Source organism: Crocodylus porosus, unplaced genomic scaffold (assembly GCF_001723895.1).
Source record: "Crocodylus porosus isolate Cpor-Errol unplaced genomic scaffold, CroPor_comp1, whole genome shotgun sequence".
Taxonomy (NCBI): domain Eukaryota; kingdom Metazoa; phylum Chordata; order Crocodylia; family Crocodylidae; genus Crocodylus; species Crocodylus porosus.
This window is the reverse complement of record NW_017728942.1, coordinates 2,450,669-2,471,269: the sequence shown is the minus strand read 5'-3', so window position 1 is coordinate 2,471,269 and position 20,601 is coordinate 2,450,669. Positions and strand designations below refer to the sequence as shown.

The 20,601-nt window shown below is 37.8% G+C and overlaps 1 protein-coding gene across 1 annotated transcript; it reads left to right on the top strand.

Moving 5' to 3' along the window:
- The first annotated feature begins 1,106 nt into the window (after positions 1–1,106).
- ZNF217 (zinc finger protein 217) lies at positions 1,107–15,044 on the top strand. Its single transcript, XM_019548148.1, has 5 exons — positions 1,107–2,882; positions 5,123–5,248; positions 6,245–7,828; positions 11,281–11,409; positions 12,773–15,044. Exons 1-4 carry the CDS (start codon positions 1,478–1,480, stop codon positions 11,388–11,390), a joined length of 3,225 nt encoding a protein of 1,074 aa, XP_019403693.1. The 5' UTR covers positions 1,107–1,477; the 3' UTR covers positions 11,391–11,409; positions 12,773–15,044.
- Positions 15,045–20,601: the final 5,557 nt, after the last annotated feature.

Genomic DNA, 20,601 nt, shown 5'->3' with positions numbered 1-20,601 from the left:
TTTTGATTTGCCAAAGTGGGTAGTAGCTTATTGCTGTTAATAACTAACTTAAACTGAGAATGGGTCCACAAATCTACAGTAATCTATAGATCTGTTGCATTAGATTTTCTTTCAAGTCTCATGCAACCTTTGCAACTTGGATTAAAACCATCCTAACCATGCAGTTGGTCCAGTGAAAAGCTTTACCTTCAAAAATCCTTGTTTTTGGACCGTCACAGCTACATCACTCCAACGCTACCAAACCATATTTATTGTCAATCTTTAACAGTTTAAAAATTCATAAGCATTTGTTTGGGAGGGTTTAAACATGATTTCTTTTGTAACCTAAAATATATGCAAAATGAGGCTTAAAAATAATGTAGCTGTTAAATATTTCTTTCTTTGCACATAAATTACCTAATCTTATTTTTGCTACAGCTCTTAGTATTTTTGCAACAGTGAAAGTCTTAAAACATGTCAGCTCTAAAGTGTGTCAGAAGTTTGGAATAATGGCATGAGTGAGACTCCTTTAATGAAAAGGATTTGCCCTGATATTTTCCTATCTGCCAGTAATGTGAAAATAGTTTCAAGTCCTCTAAGCTTGGGAGAATTGGGGTTCATTTTTCATACAGCATAAAACGGGGGCTAGGGCAGCTTCTTGGCAGACTTGCCCCAAAGTAAGCCATGTGCCCCCCATAAGTTCAACTCTGTTCCTTTTCCCCTTCCCAGAGCACCTGTGCTTTCTGCTCCATCTGCCACTGTTCTGCCTGCCCATTTCCTGATCCTCTGCCCATGCCCATGTTTTTCCTGAAAGTCTGTTTTCAAAGCCTCAGCGTGCAACACCCTGAGCACATTACATCACTTAAACTGATTTTGGATTTGGATTCATTTAGTAGATTTGTGTAAACTTAAATTTTACCCTTTATTTTGTATAGCAGGCTAAAACACTGCTTATATGTAACTACCTTTATATAAAAGTAGGAAGAAAAATATGGGTTATTAGACTTTTAAATAGGTGCTCAAAATTATGCTTATTTCAGGTAGGGTAAGAAAGATGCAATCAAATATATTTTTCCAGTTTGTTTCCCTTCCTTATCTAATGGTAGCCATTTTGTTTCTGTAGGTACTGACCTCTACTGTGGTGTTGAGCCTCTTCTTGACTCTGCCTAGTTTTATAGAATTATTTGAAGCATGCATATGAAAAAATAAGTGCAACTGATCACTTTTTAATGCAAAACATCAGAAGAAGTAATTGAAGAAATCTTATTCCATCACCAAAAGAACCAGTGAATGCATCTTCTATGGTGTGTGAATACAGCTAAAACAAAACCTGTTTTGTCTGTGGCAAGAAAACCTTCCTGCAGTAGTCTCCAGGTTCATCATATTTGTGTGTATACGGGTTGATAACCTCATAAGTGCCCTTATTTTGACTAGAGAACAACCTGAAAAGAACGAAGTTCACTTTAAAACGCGTAAGTGGGAACCTACCGCAAGAAACATGCCAACACAGCCCCTTTTGGCATATATGGAGGGACCGGATGGTATAGCCAGTACTGTTGGTGCCCAGATGGAGAGTAACGATGCTTCAATGCCAATAAAAGGAACCAACACCATTTCTTACAAAGGCTTGCAAGAAAAGTTCCTAATGCAAGCTGAAGGATGCATGCCTTTGGATTGCATGTTTTGTGATCAGACTTTTAAACACTCTGAAGAACTTAGTAAACATGTCTTAACTCAGCATAGGCCTACACTTTGTGAACCAGCAGTTCTGCGTGTGGAAGCAAAATATCTTAGCCATCTTGATAAATGTCAAGTGAGAGCAGACTGTCCTCCATCAAACAGTGAGAAGGATAATGAAGAATTTAGCTGTGAAGTTTGTGGACAAACATTTGATGAGGCTTTTGATGTTGAGACCCATATGAAAAAACATAAGGACTCTTTCACATATTGGTGTAATGTATGTGGCAGAAGATTTAAAGAGCCTTGGTTTCTCAAAAATCACATGAGAACACATACTGGTAAACCTGGTTCGAGAAACAAGCTTCAGCAAGGTTCTGAGTGCCCAGTAACAATAAATGAGGTGGTGCAGGAGCATGCAACTGAAAATGTAATATCACCTTACAAAATCTGCATGGTTTGTGGTTTCTTATTTCTCAACAAAGAGACTCTAATTGAGCACAGTAAAGTGCACACCAAAGAATCTGTGTCCAATGGTGATACTCCACAAGTCCTTGATGGAGCCAATAAAGATGGAATGTATTCACGAGATCAGTTTCTGCAGTTTTTGGACTTAAGGCCGAATTTGACTTCAGAAAACAGCAAATTGCAAAAACCTGTGAAATGGATAGCTGAGCTAGATCCATTCAACACATATCAAGCATGGCAGCTAGCCACCAAAGGGAAAGTTGCAGTTGGCCATGGACAGATTAAAGAACCAGGGCAAGAAGGAAGTACTGACAATGATGATTCATCTTCTGATAAAGAAGAACCTGGTGAAATTTGGAATGCAAATAAAAATAACCAGGTTAGCCAGACAGAAACTACAGGGAAGTCAAAGGTAAATAAAAGCAGTTATACAGGAACTGGTATCGTGTCTCAAGACAAAGTGAAACATCCCAGTGGAGAAGTGCCTTCTATGGAGGTGGAGTCTAAATTGTCACAAAACAAAGATAAACCAACGCACTGCTCAGTGTGCGGCAAAGCCTTTAGAACCTACCATCAACTTGTCCTGCATTCGAGAGTACATAAAAAAGACAGGAGGAGTGATGGAGAAACTTCAGCCACCTCTAGAACATGCTGTACAGACGTGATTGTAACCTTGGATGAAAATGGAGCAGTAGAGCGAACAGAGGGAGGCTCTGAAGATGGCTCTGAAGATGGACTTACAGAGGTTCTTCATTTAGGTGAGCAGTGTAGTTGACTGCTTACCACTTTACAGTCAAATAGCACAATTATTTGTACAGTGTTCTTGCGTTTGACACTTTTACAAAGCAAGGAAAAGCAGTAAACTTTCTTCCCCTTCACATTGTCACTAGGAAAAAAGAGGCTCAGGGCTTTATTTAACACTGAGCTTTAAAGCAAGCAGTGACGTAGAAGCTTACAGTGGCAAAATACATACTGGGAGCTAAAATTTCGTAATCTGTCACCTTAGGTTCCTTAGCTTTTATTTCCAAGAAACCTTAATTTAACTGGGTGTACTGTTCCTGAGATATTGCATGGCTGCTATTGTCCAATACAGAGCCTGTCTGTATTGGTGGGGGCAGATAAAAAAAAAATAAAATAAAATAAAAAAACCGGAAACATTATAAATTGCAAGTCTACAGGGTTTTGGTTAGCTTTTGTTTAGTCTCTTGCCGTTATTGTGGAACCAGGCAGAGGAAAAGAAGTGCTTCCAGTATCTATACAGATAATTCTTCACTTCTCAGTTCTAATAATTTCAAGACATTTTCGGTTTGTGTTATTGCATGTATCACATCTTGTATGATACAAATTCTGAAAACTTGAACATTAAGATTGCTGAAGCTAAGGGAAAATGTTATGGGCAGCTGGCATGTACCCTGAATGTGTGTGTGAGAGGTTTTGTTGAAAGGTGTATTCTTTTTGGGAGAAAAGAGTAACGTTTCCTTGCTTCATAAATGGCATCAGTCTGAATTAAGAACTTAATTGCTGTTGGGTAGGAACATGCAGAATATTAAAAAAAGCTTATAAACTTTCTACAACTCACACTTATTGGGGAACTAAGGTAAGGCAGGACACCAGAGATGATATTTTGAACTAGCCTTGTACGTTTAATTTGTGACATACTTTATGTGTGTGCATTTAAGGACAGGATATTTGCATAACCTCAAGAAAAGTCACAGTGTACAGAATGTCCTGGCGCACACGCTTGTGTTTTTCCATTTCTAGTTCTATGTAGCCCTTTTGTTTGGCAGCTGAGAGTCTGATGATATTAAAAAGATTATTTACCTAATGTTAAATGTACTTCTCAGTAGCTGCTATCTTCCTGCATTAAAACAGTTTTTATCAGGAAGTGCTGAGTCATGCAGAGGGTGGCATATCCATAGAGGCAAGCTGAAAACTGCTATTGCAGGACTCTCCACGGGGTGTGTCAAATCTTAAAAGCTAACAAACAAACAAACAGCTTTCCAGCTCAGCCATCTACATTTTTTTGAGAACCATTCAAAACAATCTTTTTTGTGTTGAGAGAGCAGCTGGCTATGCAAGTAAAACCATTCATTTCTGAAAGCATTCCTTCTCTGATCCCCCTATTACTTTTTAGTCACTTCTGACCTGAGTGGTTGCACTTACGTAATTTTGCTTTTAGTGTTCTTCATATAACCTGCCAAAAAAAGTAATATTCAGTTGACCACAGTGTTCATGTTTAAAACTCCCTTTTTTCCACCTTTCTTGTTTGATATTATGCTGGACTTGCTACCCTCTAGTGGTGACTATTGGGATTAGTTTAACATCAGCCAAGTGTGTCCATCCCCTGTCCTCTCCCCGCCCCAACTGTGAATTTTGTTCCTTGAAAACATGTTGATTATTCTCTGAAGCACACCCCGCCCCCACCCCCTCAGGTTTGCCAGATATCCATTTCAGTATTAATAATTCTGCTGGAAAACTATCAAGGCTTTGCTCTAACTTGTTGAAACTGTTCCCCTTCAGGCACCAAATTCCATTGGCCAGTGCAAATTAAATTCTTCTTGCATTTTAAGTCTGTGGTTTTGTATCTTTCTGTTTTAAATTTCTGTATCAAATAACACCTTTATGTGCCCGTGTTGGATATTTTGAGGGATAGCAAATTGGAGATTTGCCCAGGTGATTAAAAGTAATGAATTGTATTTGTTCTTTCAATTTTAAAGGCCTGGTTTGACATCTAATGTCTCATCCCCCTGGTTTAACCATAGTTTCAAACTACAAAGTATTTTGCATGCAATTAGAAACTCTCAATAGTCCAAGAGCTGGCCTGTAGAGTACTGCACAACCAAGATGCTTGAAGGCCTCTCCAGTGAGTTGATGGCAGCTAAGGACATTTAAAAAAAATGATTTTAACTGAGAAACTTTTATTGCTGGGGGATAAAATCCCCAAACTCCAAACTTTTATTTTTCGTCTCATAATATAGTTTTTCCTCCACCCCTACAGATAAGAATGAAGATGTCTTGGAAAGAACAAAAGTTAAAAACCTTGGAGCCTCCAGAGAATGCAGCTATTGTGGAAAATATTTCCGCTCAAATTATTACCTCAATATTCATCTCCGAACTCATACAGGTAAAAGAGATTACTCTTGGGGGGGGACGGTATCTTCTTAACTGAAACCAGGGGAAATAATTTGCTTCTGAGTAAGAATAAATATCTTCGTTGCTGATAGAATGCTAATTTTAAGATATAAAATATCTCTAGTCCTATGATGGAAATGCAAAAAGCAGAAATGTCACACCCTTAATACTGCTTTTAGTAAGCTGGGTGTGATACTTCTAGGACACTGATTCAGAATTATATCCTGCTTGTTGCTCTGTCTGGTTTTAATGCTGTATTAACAACCAAGAATGGGTGACTTCCAGATACGGTGGTAAAAAGTACATTTGCTAACTGCATGGAAGAAACTGCTATTTTAATAGACTTATTTACTTTCTGTATCTTCTCCATACTTGTTCCCTTTTAAAAATCTCTTCTAATCAAGATTCTTTGGGTAAAACTGATATTTTTTCATTAAACCAACTCAAATAGTTGGAAAAATTCTATTGGATTTACCCAAAGAACTTTGTCTGCCCATGTCCTTAGGGATATAGGTTGTAGCCATGTTGGTCTGCCTTCCTGTCAGAGAATGCTTTTAATGGACTTCAGTTGTTCTTCTTTATTCTCAACTGGTTCTAGTATTAGCATGATTTTTAAAGCCATTCACAGCTTTTGAACAATATATGTCGTTGGCATAGTCTAGAATCACAGGTTGCTGGTTTGGAGATGTTCCCCAGTCTTATTTGCAAACTGCCATCTTTACAATGCATGAACATGTTTGGAAAAAAATTTAGTCCCAGCCAGGATAAATCACACACTAGTTATTTTTTTGTTAGCTGCAGTTGCTTTGGGGGAGGGACACGGATTTGTGGCCTGCATAAATAGTGTGTGTTTTGGAAAGGGAAAAAATAAAAGCCTGCTTATCTCTTTACTTCTGGGACTTCTTTATAAGCAAACCACCAGAAAAATCATGATGATGTTTTTGAATTGCTGTGCATCACACTTATTCTGACACAACCTATGTTTCAGGTGAGAAACCATACAAATGTGAATTTTGTGAGTATGCAGCAGCCCAGAAAACTTCATTAAGGTATCATTTAGAGAGGCATCACAAGGACAAGCAGGCTGATATTGCAACAGATGTGAAAAATGATAGCAAAGTTTCATTACAAAGTCAGGAGACAGATCTTTTGCTGGCTGCTGATGGTGCTCAAGAAACCAAAAATTTGAAAAGGTATATCGATGGTGCCAAAGATGCTGAAGGCTGCCCATCTGTAAAGCAACACAAAGGGATTGCTTCCTTTCAGAGTGTACTGGGCAGTACAGTCCGTTTGACCATGAAAAATGATACTCAGGAATCAAACAAAGGTGCAAATTGTAATAGCTCAAATCAAATGAATGAGAATGCGTCCAGTCCTTCTCTGGAAAAGATAAAAGCAGAGAACAAAGCAGTGGAGTCCCAGACAAATAATCTTTATAAAAGAGGGAAAGAGACTCCTGAGGCATCAGAAGATGATGTCCAGTACGTTTGTGCTTTAAAGAATGGAAATAACACGGATGAAATACAAGGAAACACAGAAAACTGCAAATATAAACATACAGTGGACTCTCAAGAAAAGCCATTAAATTTATCTCTTGGGACTTCACAAGAATGTTCAGTGATCTCAACTAGAGGCTTGTTAGCAACCAGCACCTGTCCATTTTGTACTTACCGAACTTTTTATCCAGAGGTCTTAATGATGCACCAGAGGCTGATGCACAAGTACAATCCTGATGCTGTTAACAAAAATGGTTACAGAAATAAGGCTGTGGCCAGAGCCAGACGTACTGGGTGCCCTCCAGCCCTTCTTGGTAAAGATGTGCTTCCCCTGTCATTTAATTCTAGTAAAAGGAAGGCTTCCCTATCTACTCAGCCAAAATTGTTGCAAACAGGAAAGGCTAAACAGTGTCCCTGTCTACAGAGCAAAGTCCCTGTGTTTCCATCGACTGACTCCAGCAGTACTGCTCCAAGTAACTTGAAGGCTTATAAACCACAGAATAATATTGGAGCTCAGGCGAGTAGCTTTAGACCGCCACAGCAGGAAATGCACTCAAATCCTAGTATCTCTTCTGCAGTGGACAGGATGAAAAGGCCTGAACTGAGAGTAAAAGCTCCAAGTATCTCAGCCTCTCAACCTGTAAGCAGCAGTGTCAATGGCTCGCTTGACTGTCCCCTTAGCGAATCTGCCTGGCCCAGTCATCGAGGAAGGGATTATCTCTGTAATAGATCAGCAGGTAACATAAACTTAGAATATGGAGAGCCATCTTCTAAAAGAGCAAAACCTAATCTGTTGGGTATTGAACACAATGACTCTGCAATGGCCAATTACAGAAGATACGGAATGAACCGATTTCGTGTTGCAAACAGATATGCAAATATGTTACCTCAGGAATGCTCTCACACCAAACCTGCATCCCCTGTTTTGCCAACCAAACAAGGGCTTCTGAACTCAGATGAAGTTGAGTCTCCTAATGTACTGACTGTTCTAAAACCCTATGAGCCATATAGTCCTGCATCACTTTACAGTTTTTGTGGACCTAGCAATGGCCAAGCAACTAGCTCTTCAGTAGAAGGTACTGTATTTTCATTTATCTCAAATAGTAATGTGGCACTAAAAATATAAGTTTTTTTTCCTACTTTTAAGCTAAACGATTCTAATAATATGACGTGCATCGCACCAGCAAATATTAGTGATGCAAACTGGAGTTTCTCATCTCTTCTTTTCCTCCTCCTCATTTGTTTATTACTAACTTAGAGTCACAGGAAGTATTAAATGTTAAGCAAAACTTGCTTAGAAAGTAAGTTGCCTTTAGAACCCTGCTAATTACTGCAGCAAATTTGTTAGGACTGCATAAATTAAGAAAGACCCAGCCTTTTAAAGGCATATAGTGCCCAACACCCATTGATTTTCAATGAGAATTAGTGTTTAGGTACCTTTATATGGATGTGGGCCTCTGTTACTAAGGGCTATTGCAAATCTGTGTTTTTTGGGGGGTTTTTTAGTTAAGTGCATTATTGTTAATACTTAGAGCATATAGGGTAGTGAGCTAAATTAACATGTATTTCCATAGTTTTTCATAACAGTGATAATGCTAAATGCTAACCATGGATACCATTTGCAAAAAAATGTTGAATGGCAGGACATGCAACGAAGTGAGCAGGGGAACCACACAACATAAACTGAGTCTCATAAAACTGATGCAGAACATACTTTTTTAGTCGGTATATTAATTGTGATTTTTTTTTTCCATTTTTTTTGTTTTTGTATGCTTGTGTGCTTTCTTAGAGACATTAAGGAGCTGAAGTGTAGTATTTGGTCACTTTCTCTTTGTTTTCTCAGAGTTAAATCCCAAAGATGGAGATAACGCTGAGAAGATGGGTCAATTACTTTTACTTGGGACCCTTTAAAAAAACATTTTAGACATCTGAATAATTTTCACAGAAATATTCACTATGTTCCATAATCCACTAAACCACTTTAATATATGTTTAGACCAATGGCAAATAGATATATGTGCTCAAGTACTCTTAAAACATTGTTATTTCTAGCTAGTATTGAAATAATAGTAAGTGTGTGGATGAAAATACTAGATTTAGATGATGAAGAAGTTTAATGGTTGCTTGTGTATATACTATGTCATCATCTTTTTCTGTCTCGTCCCTACCCTTCCAGATTAACAGGGTATCTAAAACCAAAGTCTTGACTGTGGTTTTACAGGAATATGAGAAGTTGGGGGGTATATTTTGCATTTAGTTGCGTGAAGGGTAGAAAATAGTCTCTTCCTAGTTATATAGGGAGTATTGTCTATATATTAGCATGGGTCACCAGGGTTGGACTTGAGATTCACATGCAGTTGTAGTCATTGGGCACCTGTGGGCTCTTTTTAAAATCTGCAGCTTGCAGCTGAGAATATTTTTAAAGACCATTACTCTGTAGTTCCTGTGTTTTCAAGGCACTGTTTCTCCCTTCCCTAAATAGATATTTTAGTTATAAGTACTTTGGTGAAAACCAAATGTAGACTTTGTAGGCCAGTGCAACTGACATGACATTATAAATAACAAAGATATGCTTTTGAAAACTTTCTTCTTTGTTCTTGTCTCCTCAAAGTTCCAGTTGCTATTCATGAATGCCATTCCAGCAAGAAAATCTAAATGGATTTGTCAATTTTGAGCTTGGTGCAGGGGAGGAGTTAAGGGGTTCCTGTATGTGAGCACAGAGGCTGCTCTGATGCACTGTAATTACAGTGATTTAAGAGACAGCTGAAACATGGCAATTACTGAGCTCCAGCAGCCTCCCACATCTTGTGTAGCAGCGTCCCTGTGCTTCAGAATGGCAGCAGGGGCGCTTGAACTAAAGCTCATTGAATGAGGTATAGTTTGAGTGCCCTTGCCAGCATTTTGAGGCACAGGGACACCTGATACACGAGATGCTGCAGTGCTTTAATTAGGGTGGCTCTGAAAGCTCCTCTAATTAGTGCCACCCTCCTCTCCTGAACATGTGTAAATTGTGCCCAAGAGAGAGGAGACAGCCATATTGTGCTTTGATGCATCTTAATGAGGCTGAAAGAAGGTGAAAGGCTCTAAACATTTTTTCTCTCCTTTGCTGAAAATAAATATATAAATCTGCTTATGATTTGCTCTAGGAGTTGCAGCTTTTAAGGAATATATTTTAGAAAGTAACATAAACGGCTCTCTGCATGTCTTTTTTTATTTCTTCCTGATGATGTTCCTTGTGTACTTTAAAACATGATGTTAAAATTCCTTTTATGGCCTGTGTTGCCTTGTGGCAACATTATTTAGGTCTTATGAACATGTTATGTTGCATGTTAAATGCTGGATCAGGTTGTCATGAGAATATGTTCCACTTGGCAAACTTGATTAAACCCTGATGCCTTCCATTATTGCTCATAAGCTGTGCCAGTTTGTGTTGCCCTGAAGAGACAGAAACATTCTGAAACCACTCAGTTTGTGTTATTTTCAAATTAGTTCTCCTTTTTGCGGTGGCAACACTATCAAGGCTAACCTGTTGACTGATTGATCTGGCAGAGACTGCAAATTAAAGACAATTGCTCATGACACACTCCAGTGATCTTGTAGATTCTGTTGAAGTATTAATTTAATTTTGCCATTATAATTTAATTAAACCTTACTTCCCCGTCTCCATTTCCCTCCTCCACCCCCTGTCCCCACACATCCCCTTCTAAGATTTTTGTGAGATGGCAGTTGAGCTTTCCATTCATGTAGTAGTGTTTGTTGATCTTCCTAGTCTTTTCGGATTTGTCCTTGTCTTAGTGACTCTTTCCTATAACTAAACACACACAACACTGCTTTGCTTGCTGCCTAGGAAATTGCCAAACAAAAATTGTCCATCAACAGCATAAGTTAAGGCTTAGTAGATAAATAGCAGAAAGTATCCCGTTATTTACTACTGTAAGGATATGAAACCCTGATTTGACAAACCACCTTTATCTTTGCTGTATTATCAAATTTCTGTTTGAAGATCGTGTATAAGCTTGCAGAGGTGTTGGAAGACTCTGCATGCTGTTGCTCAAATAGTATTGCAAATGGAAGGATTGCCTTTAATGTTTTGAGGTCAAAAATTCTGTATAGGCCCAGTGAAAGAGTGCTGCGTTTATGGCAACGTGGATAGCAGCTGTTTCCTTACAGGTTTATTTTGGGTTTTTGTTGTTTTTCTTTTTAACTGATGTGAGAATCTTGTGCCAAAAAAACCTCTGGGTCTGTCTGAGGAAAACAAAAGGCCAGTAGAGTCTTTATTCTACTTGTTTTTGCCATGAATGCTAAAAATGTTCAGGCTTATTCTTTAGTGTCTAAAGTCCTGTTGTCCTGTACAGGGGTGGATTGCTTTGTCAACTGCATGAGTTTCAGCAGCGGTGAATAAGCAGCGTAGATGGTTTATGTGCAACACTTTGGGATCACTAGACAAGTAAAGAGCCTGGAATCAAATGTATGATTAGGCTTATTTCCAGCGAACCTTGTTAATGTTTCGTAACTTTTACTTTTTCAGGAAGAAGGCCAGTAGCGTACCAGCACCTATCAAACAGCATGCTACAGAAACGAAATTATGAGAGTCTTATTGGCAATGCACACTTCCGACCAAATGACAAGAAAACTTGATTGTTTGCTTTGTGAGAAGGTAAGAAATCCTTTTGAGTAACTAGATTTTACTTTAACTGTTGCTGCTTTTCAAATCTAGCATCAAATCTGTTGGTACATGCAACAATGAGGTTGTGCAAGTGTTTGAGTTACATCAGTGAGAAGTTGAGACGATCTAGCTTTCTTTTGAGCGTTAGAATTATTCCGAAAAGCTCAAGTGGCTTGTATGCTACGTAACTGATAGCAAACATGGAGGACCTTGTTTAGATGGAAGTGTTAGCTGCTTATATATTTTCTTGTTAGAAGAAAAGGTTACAATCTTAAAATGGTTTGGTCTCGAAAAGAAATCTTTCCCTTGAACGCAAGTTTAAAAAAAAAAAAAAAAAAGGAATGACAGTTATAAATGGGAAGAGATGTTCTAGGATTTACTTACTGGTCTTAATCTTTAAAGAATCATGTCAGTGAGTCCTCTCTAGACACAGGATTATTCAGTGGACTGTCTTTTATTTTTTTTTGTTAATACTAAGTGACTTGGAAATTCTCAGGCAATGGAACTTTATTTCTCTGACAAGACCATTGCGCAGCGAAATGTATAGCACTTCTCGGGAAACGCTCCTTGATCGTCAGCTCCCTGACATTTACCCTTCATGTACCATATCATATGTGCTTGTTACATAAGCAAATAATAAATGTGGTTAACCAAGCCAGGCCAAGGGTTAGTCAGGTCAGTAAACTGTAACTCTGAATTTTGAGGTTCTCATGTAGCCTCAGTCAGTTTCCATAGTTTACTTTACTTCAACATTCAATCTGCGGTATAGGGCTGATTTAGTACTTTATTTTTCTCTCTCATGGGGATGTGGGAATAAACTCTAGCAAAGTCTGTAAACTTCGAATGTGAGTGTTTAAAATCCTGACTTAAAACTCCATTTTTCTCTAGTTTCTAATGCGTTTTTTTCCTTTCAGGAATTCTCTCTAATTTGAAGTAAATTCTTATTTGAATGTTGCAAAATCTAATTCTGTGCACAGTATTTACATATGGTTTTCGACGAGAGAGTGAGAGTGCTGAAATCCCACTCGTAAAAAGCACTGTTCTTTATGAACAGTGTATAAAATTATTTTACTGTAACTTTTATTTCTTGTCTGAGCATTTTGCCTCATTTCAGTATTTTTCATGTTGTCTAGCTGTTTCCTGTTGGTAGCTTGGCCGTTTTTGAAAGCTGACTTAAATAGCCGGTCATAATTAAATTACCAAATAAATAGCATGTACTTAGCATGCTATCACATTAATTTGTGTATATACAATAGCTTATATTTTACATTTAAAATAAAGCAGCTGAGGAAAAGTGTTAAATATATTTAATTGTATTACAGTTTATGCCACAACTATTTTTGGTTTGTTCTAGGTCTGAGGACTCAAATACATATTCTGTGGAGTTATAATTTGCAGTTCATCCCTTGAGAAAAATGAATGGTGAAAGCTACTGAACTAAGCTGTGATTGTACTGTATATAAAAACACTACAGTTTTATAATATTGGTTCTGTTAACATTTGTACCAAATAGCCATAAAAATTGTAGTCTGAACAATTGGATTATGAAGTGTGGAGAATGTATATTTCAATGTTAACCTTGAGTAATATTTTTCTTTAGAATTAATTGACCAAATATTAGGTAGGAATTTATATTTTTACATACTTGAGCTGCTGAAAAGAGATCCTCTTTGAAAAATATATAATCCTTGCACCTCAGGTAAAGTTTGTAAATACCCAAGTTGAAATCCTGTTGGTTTAAATACTGCTCCTTTTTTTTCCCCTAAAGGTTGCAGTGTCTCATATTGTGTGTGTTCTGTTAAACTATGTTAGTTTTTAAACAGCTTCCAAATGAATTATATGATCTCAAATTCCGAACATCCTAACTAAGGTGCTGACTTTCTGCTGTGCTCCTTGCCTATGCTAGGACCTTAATCTAGAAGCAAAATTTGCTTCCCTTATTGATAATTTCAACATGTTATCTGTAATAGCAAGGGAGAAGCAGTATCTGTCACTTTGTCAGGCCCTTTCATAGTGTTCTTGGAATACAGGCAGAATCCTCTCCTTGCATGAAGCTTGCTGATATTGGTCGAGAGCCTCTTAGATGAACATCTCCGACAACAGACAGACTTTTAGCCGAATGTACATAGGACTCGCATGAAAAATAGGAAATGTCACACTGAATAATTCCGATGTTGGATTTTTTTTTCTTGCTTTGTTTTTGTTTTTGTTTTTTTTTTACCAAACTCAATACACTTTCATTTGGGAGTGGAAGGGAGGGGTGGGGGGGAGGGGGAGCGGGAATCTTTGCACCTTTTGTCCAGACTAGAAAATAACAAATAATACAGTCTTTCAGGTAGGATCTACAGCTGCTGTCACCTCCACCTTTTCTTTTCTTTTTCTTTTTTTTTTTTTAAAGGGCGATAGCTTATGCTATGGCCTGTTTGACTGTGTTTGAAAGGTTCTTAGTATCTGTTGCTTACATCTTAGTCCCAAACTCTGAGATGTTTGAAATTTTACTAAGGAGTAGTCTGTTGATGGGGGGAATTATTCTCCTTTTTGTGAAGGCAACACGTTTTTTTATTTTTGTTTTTTTTTTCCTCTAATGCACATGCAATTTACATTTTTAAAGGGAGGATGGCCAGTTACTAGCCAGTAAAGCTGAAATGAATATTTTGACATTATGTTCTTTATTGCTTTTCATAAAGCTTCCAGTTAAAGACTTGCTCCTTCTGTACCCGGTTCTGACTTCTGTATATTTTAGTAAAAAAAAAAAAAAAAGTTTAAAAAATATTTTGCACTGTTCATTTTGCTCTTTTCCTCAAATAGCAAATGTAAAATAGCAACCCCAGAAATTTGTGTTTCCATTATGCAACTTGAGACATTCTAGTTGTATGTCTTAGTTCCTGTAATTTAAATGGGACCTAATTTTAATGTCTCTGTAAACTGGCAATGTAATGAAGTGCTGTGTATCAGGAAATTGTACACTATTTACCTTTTTTCCTGTTCATAAGCTGAGCCATATGTACATAATCTAGATTTTTTCCCCCTAGTTTTGCACTTTTATAGCCTATTTTTTTGAAGATAAACTCACTTGGAAAATGGTTAATCTATTTTTTTCTGTCTGATCTTTCAATGAGTCTTATAAAATGCATGCTGTAACTATCGTCTATACATCTTACTGGGGTATATGATAAGACGTGCACAGGGCTGCAGTAATGTAAAACCTAATCGCAAAACTTTTAAAGAATCTTGTTTCTTGCTGGTACAATTTTATTTCCTGAAGTTTTCTGGCCTTTTTGTCAGACCTCTTGGGAACAGATTGGAGAACAACATACCATCAAGACTTTTCCATATCATGGAAATTGCAGCCCTGTAGTTCAAAGTAGACTTTTGCCCATCAGTATTAACTATTGGGATACTACTGGTTTTGTATGTTTCTTTGGAGATAACAGTGCATATATAGAGGTACAAGTTGTTGATTTTTTTTTTTATATGTATTTATTTCATTCCATTTTGTTTTAATTGTTGAAACCTTAAGTTGTCAAGCAGTAGACACACATTACTCATTTAATTTATGATGTATTTCACTTCAGTTGACTATGTTATTACATGTGGATGTAAATATAGATTTGGTGTTTTGCAAATCTGGCTTTCTTGTCTCTTGTTTAAAACTTCAAAATAATTGTCTGGATGTCATTTTGGATCAAAGATAAACTATATACAGAACACCCTCAAACTTTGTACTGTTCCCAGTAAAACTTTTGAAAAGCATTTTGAAGAAAATATTCTTCTATCATTCAGGAAGATATGTTACAAACCAACCTCTGCTTTCCCCATCAGCTGTTGCTTCTTGATACCCTTTCCTTGACTTGCATGCTGTGTAGAGTATTCATCTTGATGTGGGGGAAGAGAAGGCAGATCTCTTGTTTATCTGAATTTACTTTGTACAAAGGGGCTTCTTGAAAGTTTTATTTGTGCCAGCCAAATGCCTTCCAGTGCAACTTGAACTTTGATGTGCTTAGAAAAAGTCTATTGCTCGTAACTCTACCAAGTGGCAAGGAGTGACGTGGGGGCTTAGAACTTCTGAAAATTGGGCTGGGGCGGGCAGAAACCCCACTTGAAAACACCTTTCTGTCAAAGACTATTTCATCCTTTAAAAGAGAAGCCAAGAGCTTAAAAACAAGTATTTTTGGTGCTCTTCCAGGCCTTTCATTTTGCAGAAGGCTACACTACTTTTCTGTGCAATCCAAAGCCTAGTAGGTAATAACAAACGCAAAGGACTCATTTCCAGTGATTATCCCACCAAAATGTCATTCATTTGGACTGATAGTGGTACATGAAGAATATCAAGTGGGGACTTGTCGTACTCAGAGTTCACTTGGAGGATACGTGCATGGTCTAAGAAACACTTGTGCCCTATGAAGGCCCTAATTGTGACCTTAAAGGACAATTAACTTGCATGAAGAATGGGCACTTAATCATGACCAAGGGAACCATTGATATAGCCATTGTTCCATACCTACCACATGCCCATTACGTGTCTGGCGGGGAAAGAAGGTATGAGAGAATAGTCTTTGCTTTTTAAGAGCTAAACTCAATAAATCCCAAACAAACAACTTTATATGGTATGAGTGTCTTACAGAAAGACCCTGTACATTAGCTCAGAAACTCTATAATTGTGTTAATACAACACTAGCCTGATGATTAGGGCACTCCCCAGGAAGATGAATCAGGCAGGCAGACAAGCAACTGAATCCAGGTGTCGTCCATTCCAGGTGACGGCTCGATTTATTCATGTAATGGGGGGATCACCACTCTCTTCCTCCAGTGTCTTGTCTTTTCTGGAAAGAGGGTTCATGGGTATCTACCCTCAGGAAATAGTTCTGGGCTGCAGATCCAATGAGAGCCGTTACCAAATCCCAAGGAGAAGGTAGGGGTTTGGGAAACAAATTTCCAAAACCCTTTTAATGGGTTTAGATCCCTGTCGCTTGCTATTGTATATCTGTACATTTTACAACCAGCTTTACTTGAAATTTATTACATATTCATATATGAAATTTATTACAAATTTATTTATATTATTTGATTTTTTGGTCAGAAAATAATGTACTAAGCCCCAAATTCTCAGGATGTCTCTTTTTTTCCTTTCCCCATTTTTAATCTTTTAATTTTCAAAGTTAACTTTCTGCTTATTCAATCTTGTGGGGGGGGGGGAAGGGGAGGAATCCTCGAAACAAAGTTTGGGGGTTTGCTTTGGCTTGTCTTTACACTTCTAAAATTTTAAAAACAAAAAACCCAAAACCTAACTCTCTTGAAATGATGAAACAAATTTTATATATTCCATTTTCTCATTTTCAGTTCAGAAAAAATGGTTTAAATATTTCCTTCATTTTTATATTGGAAAAAAGTCTTTCAAAGTAATATATTCTCACGGGGGAGAAATTCCTATCTGTCAGCCTTTGGATTGGCACTGGATTATGTTGCATCAGAATATGTAACGCTCCTCTCTCCCTCGAATAACGAAGTGTTTACTTCTTAAGTAAATTACACCGTTCCTGAAATCTAAGTTATGGAAAATGCATTGAGTAAGACAGCAGTAACCTCATGCTGAATGCAGAGGCGGTAAGAGAACTAGAGGTTACAGGTTCTGAGCAAGGCCATACACATAAAGGCCAAAATAGGAATGGGTTCCAGTTTGCAAATCTTTGCTTTCGTACTTAAGTAAGTCTGGGATGACTTTATTGTTCTCTATGGAGTCTCTTTCGATCTAGAGAGAAAATAAGAATATTAATTTTGACTAGTTCTCCACCCCCTCAGTGCAAAATAGGAATTCATGTGTAAACAAAATTAAACCTTCAGATTTCTCATATTAACTGTTTTTTATTTTATGCAAAATACTGTTTTCTCCCTGAAAGTGGAGTATCATTAGAGGGCCTTGAGTAATGTTTAAATGGCTGGAATATATAACTAAAATATATAGCATTTCAGTACTGCAATTATAACTGTCAGATCATTTGGTTGGTAGCATTAATTGTAAATATTTGTTTAGGAAAAAAATCACTCCTGTGCTTCTAATAAACTAACAGTTAGCTATACCATCAAAGAAAATTCCTCGTGGTTTGATTTAAAATTAAAAGGAGGTAACATTCATTTTTCTTTTATTAGGAGGATTTAATACAGTCTTAAAACATTCTTCCCACTTCTCCCTCCTTTTTCTTCAACAGTAAAAGAAAACATGCAAGAAAATCAGCAGTGCATTATTTATACAGATTAGATTTTTCAAGATGTAAAATATTTCTTTTCCAACTTCTATCCACATAAGTAAAGAGTACATTTTTTAATTAGGATTTGCAAGTCTTTTAAATGCAATTCTCTTGACCTTAAAATATTAAACTGAAATAAATTAGTAAATTTACATTTATACTTTAACGTATCTAAAATGTTTCCAGGGATTGGGGTTATAACAGCACTTGTGTTTAAACAATTGTGTCACTTCTACACATTTAGACACATTGAGTGCTAATCACCCAGAGTGCTTGTTTGTTACGTATGTTTGTGTGAACTCGCAACAATGATGCATGTAATTGAAGTATGAAGTTGCTTTTGCATTTTTTGCATATATACATTATCATGTATTTTGCACGCAATTCCTCCTCTCTGAGGATTCTTGATCAATGGGAGCATTAGGTCTAATATACAAAGTGATTTGATGCAACAATTAAAAAGGCCAGTGTCAGAGTTAGGAATATATTTTTTTTTCACTCACTAGTTGTGTCTGTCTTCTATAGTATGTCACATTCTTCCTCGTAGGATCAGTATGGTCTATAGCAGGGGTGGTCAACTGGGGGTACATGGAAAGGGGCTAGAAAGCATGTGTGGGTGGGCGGGGATGGAGAATCGCTACCCACCACACTGTGCTGCTGCCTCCCATCAGGCTGTGGCTCCTCCTTGAAAGGGAGTTTGGGTGGAGGGCAGTATGGGCAGCTTGAGAGGAACAGCGGCTGCTGATCCGTGGTGGCCGGGTAGAGCTGTGGCTGGTGGTGGGAGGAGGTGAGGGCAGCATGGCCCCTCTACCCCTAGTCCATTACTCATTGCACTGCTGGCAGAGTGACTGGTGTGGTGGTCTCAGCAGTAGTAGCAACAAGTCTGTATGGGTCAGGAGTGCAAGCAGCAGGTCAGGAGTGAGGGACATGAGCAGGGCTGGGGCATGTTGGGGGTTGCAGGTTGAGAGTGAGGGGCACCAGCAGGGCCAGAGGGCTTTGGGTAGGGAGTCAGGAGCAGTGGGTTGGGAGTGAGGGGCTCTGGCAGGGCTGGGGGGATGGTGGGTCAGGAGAGAAGGACTCTAGCAGAGCTGGAGAATATGGAGGGCTGCAGGTCAGGAGTGAGGGGCACTGGTGGGGGGGGTGGTGCTGTGGCTAAAAAGTGCGTGGTAACAGCATGGATAGGACATCAGGGAGGCTGCTCGGCACCACAAAGCAGCAGGAAGGGATAGCCACTGCTGGACCTGTGTCCTGGTGAGCAAAGGGGGCAGGGGTGTTCTGTTTTTCTGTGATTAAAAAAGACCAAAATCATCCCAAAAGTTGTAGGTATTTAGAACTTGTCATATTATAATGAATGAGGCACTGGGACGCTTCCAAATTGCTTTAAAATTGTAAATATATCAATAAAAGGTTCAACTGATGCCTATATATATATATATATATATATTATAGGTGGTACCTATCAACTGATGTCTATATTTATCTATCTATATATGTGTATATGTACACAGGCGCACACACACATAACATCCACATTTTTCTGCAATTAAGATAGAACATCTATCAATATTGGGACATTTTAATCGAGAGAATTTGGGATTTTTAAACAGAAAACCAGGATCCCTGATGATCGTGCACGTTACTTCAGAAGCTCACGGGTATCAGCAATAGTGGGAGACAAACTAGTGGGTGTCTACAGTGGTTCAAGTTAAAAGGACTTGAGTAGGCTCTTGTCTTCACATACCGTTTCATGTACAGTTGAAACTGGACCATAGCTTCTCTTCAGTCACAAGGATGCCTTTATTATTTATCAGCAAAGGCTGAGAATGTGTTTGAGCATTAGGTGGCAGTGTTAGCATGCAATAGCTATTTGAAACAAGCTAAATGAAGGGTGATATTAGTAGTCACCATACAAACCAACATTGCTGAAAGTACTATGCATTTCAAAGCCAAGTTTACTTTGGATTCCTAAATCGATTAGCTGTTCCATGAACATTGGTGAAAATAAAACGGGCACAAAACTTTCCCAGAACATGCAAGAAAGTGTTGACCTATTTATTTAACTCAATGTGTAAAAGAAATCTTAGTATAAAACCAGACAACTCACTGACAAGTGAGATGAACCAAAGAAAGCTTGCAGATACAGCAATGTTATCTCTCATTTAATCTCGCTAGCATTTCAATATTTACTGAATTATGTTGCCTCAGAACAAATTTAGTGTGCATTAGTTTAGCTCCTGGCTGCCTTTATTTTTTGACTGCTCAAGATTTCCTGATTAATTAAGAGATGTATTATATAACTAAGATGCACTATATAACGTGGCACACGTCATTTTGTGACAGACATCTTTGGCTTGATCTTAATTATAAACTTCTTTGTTAATGTGAAAGGATTGAATGCAAGGAATTGCAAAATACTGGAGCATAAATACATTAGTTATACACAAATGTTTGAATTTGAGATCCAGTGGTAGACCTGGTCTAACACCATTATTTACCTTTTCTTCCCACTAAATAATTAATTGCCAGTGCAGTTCCCATGATTCTAGATCTTGATGTTTCCAGTTGCATTGCATGTTTTGATGTGTGAAGAGAAAAGGGTGGTAAGAATGGAAAAGCAGCCTGAATAGTTTAATCATAATTGAGAAAGAATAGACTTTTTGATTTACTGGTAGTTCCAAAGAATTAGTCAAAATAATACTGTTTTGAATTGGATTAAATGGAGTTTTCCCATCTTAAAAATTATGAAAAAGCTTTGCTTTTGCCCATATGGTGCAGCTTATTTCAACTTCAGCGTTTATTTCCAAAAAAAATCAAAACGTATTTCTAAAGGCAGTCACATTGAATAAAAAACTAAATGTATTTAAAAATGTTGAAATTTAAATAATGGAACAAGACAAGTCGAAATGAATTAGCCAGATTAAAGAAAGTGGGTTAAAGA

Bases quoted from the DNA above. Each gene is read 5' to 3' on its own strand.
- ZNF217 (XM_019548148.1), top strand. From the start codon at position 1,478: ATGCCAACACAGCCCCTTTTGGCATATATGGAGGGACCGGATGGTATA. The intron at 5,249-6,244 runs GTAAAAGAGATT...CCTATGTTTCAG, and splicing joins TCATCTCCGAACTCATACAG to GTGAGAAACCATACAAATGT. The intron at 7,829-11,280 runs GTACTGTATTTT...TTACTTTTTCAG, and splicing joins AACTAGCTCTTCAGTAGAAG to GAAGAAGGCCAGTAGCGTAC.